At 58.3% G+C, this 6,000-nt stretch overlaps 1 protein-coding gene across 1 annotated transcript in view; it reads left to right on the plus strand.

Annotated features, from left to right (window-relative positions):
* Window positions 1-5,729, plus strand: part of LOC134175234 (glutamate receptor ionotropic, kainate 5-like) — a gene marked incomplete at its 3' end in the record, with an annotated part of 30,238 nt that extends 24,509 nt beyond the window's left edge. Inside the window, exons 12-15 of the mRNA XM_062640908.1 lie at window positions 2,542-2,767; window positions 2,890-2,950; window positions 4,298-4,493; window positions 5,618-5,729. Of these exons, the coding sequence (XP_062496892.1) occupies window positions 2,542-2,767; window positions 2,890-2,950; window positions 4,298-4,493; window positions 5,618-5,729 (595 nt within the window). The remainder of the gene's footprint in view (window positions 1-2,541; window positions 2,768-2,889; window positions 2,951-4,297; window positions 4,494-5,617) is intronic.
* Between the last annotated feature and the right edge of the window lie 271 nt (window positions 5,730-6,000).

A 6,000-nucleotide genomic window follows, 5' to 3' on the forward strand; every position in this document is an offset into this window, starting at 1 on the left:
CAACCCAACCTGGGTCAATCCAACCCAACCCAACCCAACCCGGGTCAATCCAACTGAACATGGGGCAACCTGGGGCAACCCAACCCAACCCAACCCAACATGGGTCAACCCAACCCAACATGGGTCAACCCAACCCAACATGGGGCAACCCAGGTCAATCCAACCCAACCCAACCCAACATGGGGCAACCCAGGTCAATCCAACCCAACCCAACCCAACATGGGTCACTCCAACCCAACATGTGGCAACCTGGGTCAACCCAACCCAACCCAACATGGGGCAACCCGAGTCAATCCAACACAACCCAAACCAACATGGGGCAACCTGTGTCAATCCAACCCAACCCAACCCAACCTGGGTCAATCCAACCCAACCCAACCCAACTCAACATGGGGCAACCTGGCTCAACTCAACCCAACCCAACCTGGGTCAATCCAACCCAAAACAACCTAACCTGGGTCAATCCAACCCAACATGGGGCAACATGGGTCAACTCAACCCAACCCAATCTGGGGCAACCCAACCCAACCCAGCATGGGGCAACCTGGGTCAATCCAACTCAACCCAACCCAACCCAACCTGGGTCAATCCAACCCAACCCAGCATGGGGCAACCTGTGTCAACCCAACCCAACCCAACCCAGCATGGGGCAACCTGCGTCAACCCAACCCAATCCAACCCAGGTCAATCCAACCCAACCCAACCCAACCCAACATGGGGTAACCTGGGTCAGCCCAAACCAACCCAACCCAACCTCAGTCAATCCAACACAACACAACCCAACCTGGGTCAATCCAACTCAATCCGGGTCAATCCAACCCAACCCAACCCAACCCCGGTCAATCCAACCCAACCCAGGTCAATCCAACTCAACCCGGGTCAATCCATCTCAAGCCGGGTCAAAACAACCCAACCCAACATGGGTCAACATGGGTCATTCCAACCCAACCCAGTGTGGGGCAACCTGGATCAATCCAACCCAACCCAACATGGGGCAACCTGTGCCAACCCAACCCAACCCAACCTGGGTCAACCCAACCCAACACGGGTCAACCCAGCTCACCCCAACCCAACCTGGGTCAACCTAGCTCAACCCAACCCAACCCAACATGGATCAGCCCACCTCATCCCAACCCATCCCATCCAACCCAACATGGATCAACCTAGCACATCCAACCCCACCCAACCTGGATCACCCCATCCCATCCAACCCATCCAACCCAACATGGATCCACCCAGCTCAACCCAACCCATCTCATCCAACCCAACATGGATCAATCCAGCTCAACTCATCCCAACCCATCCAACGCAACCTGGATCAACCCACGTCAACCCAACCCAACCCAACCCTACATGGATCAACCCAACACATCCAGCTCAACGCAACCTGGATCAATCCATCTCATCCAACCCAACTTGGATGGACTCATCTCAACCCGACCTGGATCAACCCAACACATCCAGCTCAACCCAGCTCAATCCAACCTGGACCAACCCAAACCTTCCAACTCAACCCACATCAACCCAACCCAACCTAGATCAACCCATCCAACCCAACCCATGTAACGGAACCCATCCCAACCCAATCCATCCAACCCACATCAACCCAACCCAACCCAACCTAGATCAATCCATTCAACCCAACCCATCCAACCCAACCCAACCCAAACTAGATCAACCCAACCCAGATCAACCCAACCCATCCAACCCAACCCAACCTAGATCAAGCCATCCAACCCAAGCCATCCAACCTAACCCATCTAATCCTATCCATCCAAGCCAACCCAATCCATCCAAGCCAACCCAACCTAGATCTACCCATCTCAACCCATCCCAACCCAACCCAACCCAACCCAACCCATGCAACCTATATACCCACACATCCAACCCAACTCAACCCAACCCAACTCCATCAAAGCAACATCCAATCCATCCAACCCAACCCATCCCAACCGAAACCAATCCAACCCAATCCACCCCAACCCTACCCAATCAAAACCAAACCAACCCAACCCAACCCAACCCAACCCATGCAACCCAACCCATCCCAACCCATCCAACCCAACCTATATATACCCCACACATCCAACCCAACTCAACCTGGATCAACCCAACTCAACCCAAAGCAACCCATCCAATCCATCCAACCCAACCCAAGCTATACATACCCAACCCATCCCAACCCATCCAACCCAACCCATCCCAACCCATCCAACCCAACCCATCCCAACCTAGATCAACCCATCCAACCAAACCCATCCAACCCAACCCAACCTAGATCAACCCATGCAACCCAACCCATCCCAACCCATCCAACCCAACCCAACCCAACCCCCAACCCAACCAACCCAACCCAACCCATCCAACCCAACCCAACCCATCCAACCCATCCAACCCAACCCAACCCAACCTAGATCAACCCATCCAACCCATCCAACCCAACCCAACTCAACCTAGATCAACCCATCCAACCCAACCCATCCAACCCAACCCAACCTAGACCCACCACATTCCCCCCCCCCCAACCCCGTTCCACCGCAGAACTCGCGGTACCAGACCTACCAGCGCATGTGGAACTACATGCAGTCCAAGCAGCCCAGCGTCTTCGTCAAGAGCACGGAGGAAGGGATCGCCCGCGTCCTCAACTCCAAGTACGCCTTCCTCTTGGAGTCCACCATGAACGAGTACCACCGGCGCCACAACTGCAACCTGACCCAGATCGGGGGGCTGCTGGACACCAAGGGCTATGGCATCGGCATGCCATTGGGTATGGGGGGGGGACGACACACACGGACAACACAAGACCCACGCACCAGTGTTGGGGTGAGGTCTCCATCTTCAACACGGGAGACCCATCGCCCCCCCCCCCCCATGGGCGCTCTTCCATAGGGTCCCCGTTCCGCGATGAGATCACCTTGGCCATCCTGCAGCTGCAAAGAGGAGGAGAAAGGTGATTTCCCCCCCCACACACACACACACAGCTCAGTGAAGACCAATGGTGATCCTGGAGCCCAATGGAAGAGGAAGAAGCCCAATGGAGCCCAGTGGAGCCCAATGGAGCCCAATGGAGCCAAGGGAACCCAATGGCTCCCAAGGGAACCCCATGGCACCCAATGGTGTCCAATGAAACCCAATGGATCCCAAGGGAACCCAATGGAGCCCAATGGAGGCCAATGGAACCCTGTGGAGACCAATGGCACCCAGTGGAGCCCAATAGAGCCCAATGGAGCCCAATGGAACCCAATGGAGCCCAATGGAGCCCAATGGTGCCCAATGGAGCCAAGGGAACCCAATGGAGCCAAGGGAACCCCATGGCTCCCAAGGGAACCCCATGGCACCCAGTGGAGCCCAATGGCACCCAGTGGAGCCCAATGGAGCCCAATGGTGCCCAATGGAGCCCAATAGAGCCCAATGGAGCCCAAGGGAACCCAATGGAGCCCAATGGAGCCCAATGGAGCCCAATGGCACCCAATGGAACCCAATGGATCCCAATAGAGCCCAGTGGAGCCCAATGGAGCCCAAGGGAACCCAGTGGAGCCCAATGGATCCCAATGGTGCCCAGTGGATCCCAATAGAGCCCAGTGGAGCTCAATGGAGCCCAATGGCTCCCAAGGGAACCCCATGGCACCCAGTGGAGCCCAATGGAGCCCAGTGGAGAAGAAGGGAACCCAATGGCTCCCAAGGGAACCCCATGGCACCCAATGGTGTCCAATGGAACCCAATGGATCCCAAGGGAACCCAGTGGAGCCCAATGGAGCCCAAGGGAACCCAGTGGAGCCCAATGGCACCCAGTGGAGCCCAATAGAGCTCAATGGAGCCCAATGGAACCCAATGGAACCCAATGGAGCCCAATGGAGCCCAATGGAGCCCAAGGGACCCCAATGGAACCCAATGGCACCCAATGGAGCCCAATGGAGCCCAAGGGAACCCCATGGCACCCAATGGTGTCCAATGGAACCCAATGGCTCCCAAGGGAACCCAATGGAACCCAATGGCACCCAGTGGAGCCCAATGGAGCCCAAGGGAACCCAGTGGAGCCCAATAGAGCCCAATGGAGCCCAATGGAGCCCAAGGGAACCCAGTGGAGCCCAATGGAGCCCAAGGGAACCCAATGGAGCCCAATAGAGCCCAATGGAGCTCAATGGAACCCAATGGATCCCAATAGAGCCCAGTGTAGCCCAATGGAGCCCAAGGGAACCCAGTGTAGCCCAATGGAGCCCAATGGAGCCCAATGGTGCCCAATGGAACCCAATGGTGCCCAATGGAGCCCAATGGAACCCAATGGTGCCCAATGGAGCCCAATGGAGCCCAATGGAACCCAATGGTGCCCAATGGAGCCCAATGAATGCGTGGGGTCTTCTCCTCCTCCAGGGCTGGGCATGGAGAACATTGGGGGCATCTTCGTGGTGCTGGTTTGTGGCCTCATCGTCGCCGTCTTCGTGGCTGTGGTGGAGTTCGTGTGGTCAACGCGGCGCTCAGCCGAGAGCGAGGAGGTGATGGGGGGAATGGGGGCAAAGGGGGTAATGGGGGCAAAGGGGGTAATGGGGACAATGGGGGCAATGGGGTTAATGGGACGAGGGCAATGGGGTAATGGGGGCAATGGGGGGTAATGGAGGCAATGGGGTAATGGGGGTAATGGGGTCAATAGGGGCAATGGGGACAATGGGGGCAAGGGGGTTAATGGGGCAATGAGGGCAATGGGGTAATGGGGGTAATGGGGGCAATGGGGACAATGGAGGTAATGGGGGTAATGGGGACAATGGGGGCAATGGGGGTAATGGGGTCAATGGGGGTCAATGGGGGTAATGGGGTCAATGGGGGGCAATGGGGGCAATGGGGTAATGGGGGGCAATGGGGTTAATGGGGGCAGTGGGGGGCAATGGGGGTAATGGGGGTAATGGGGGCAATGGGGACAATGGAGGTAATGGGGGTAATGGGGACAATGGGGGCAATGGGGTTAATGGGGTCAATGGGGGACAATGGGGGCAATGGGGCAATGGGAGCAATGGTTGCAATGGGAGGCAATGGGGGCAATGGGGGGCAGTGGGGGCAATGGGGTCAATGGTGGGCAATGGGGGCAATGGGGTTCAATGGGGGGTAATGGGGGCAATGGGGGGCAATAGGGGCAATGGGGGGGACAATGGGGCTAATGAGGGACACGGGAGTTCCCATAGGGGATTGTGGGATATGGGGGGGTCCCATAGAGGACAGCGTGTCCCCTATGCAGTGGGGGGATCTATAGGGGATAGGGAGATCCATTAGGGTCCAGAGGATCCCATGGGGCATGGGGGGGGGGGGTCTGTATGGGATGGGGGAGAGCTCCATAGGGGCTGTGGGGGGGCTCCATAGGGGCTGTGGGGGGGCTCCATAGGGGACGTGAGACCCCATAGGACTGGGATGGGGGGGTCCTATAGGAGATATGGGGTCCCATAGATCCCATAGGAGATGCGAGCTGAATGGCTCCCCATCGAGTGGTACCCAAGTGGCTCTGATGAGCCGGGAGCTCCCCATAGCCTCTGTGTGTACCCGAATCTCCCCATAGAGCCCCGGTTGCCCCATAGAACCCTATAGGCGCCCTATAGGGCCCCACTTCAGCCCTATCTCGCCCGCCCCACAGCTCTCCCTATGCAACGAGATGCTCCGCGAGCTGCGCCGCGCCGTCTCCTGCCGCAAGCCCTCCCGTGCGCGCCGTCGAAGGAGGCCTTTGGGTCGAGGGGGTCCGGGGGGGGGTGTCCCCCAAATGGGGGGGTCGGGGGGGGTCCCCCCTTCAACCCACAGCAGCGGGGGAGGGGCCACGACGATGGGGTCCCACCCCCTAAGGGAGATGCGCTTTAGCAATGGGAAGCTCTATTCGGGTTCGGGGGGGCCCCCCATTGGGGAAGGGGGGGGGTCTGGGGGAGGTGGGGGGGGTCCCCCCCCTCCGTGTACCCACATCCGGGTATGCCCCGAGTGCCGCCGCATCCAAGCGCTGCGAGGGGGGGGGCCCCAAAGGGTGGCCAT

Source organism: Pezoporus occidentalis, unplaced genomic scaffold (assembly GCF_034315485.1).
Source record: "Pezoporus occidentalis ecotype Australia unplaced genomic scaffold, CSIRO_AGI_Poc_V1 ctg673, whole genome shotgun sequence".
NCBI lineage: Eukaryota > Metazoa > Chordata > Aves > Psittaciformes > Psittacidae > Pezoporus > Pezoporus occidentalis.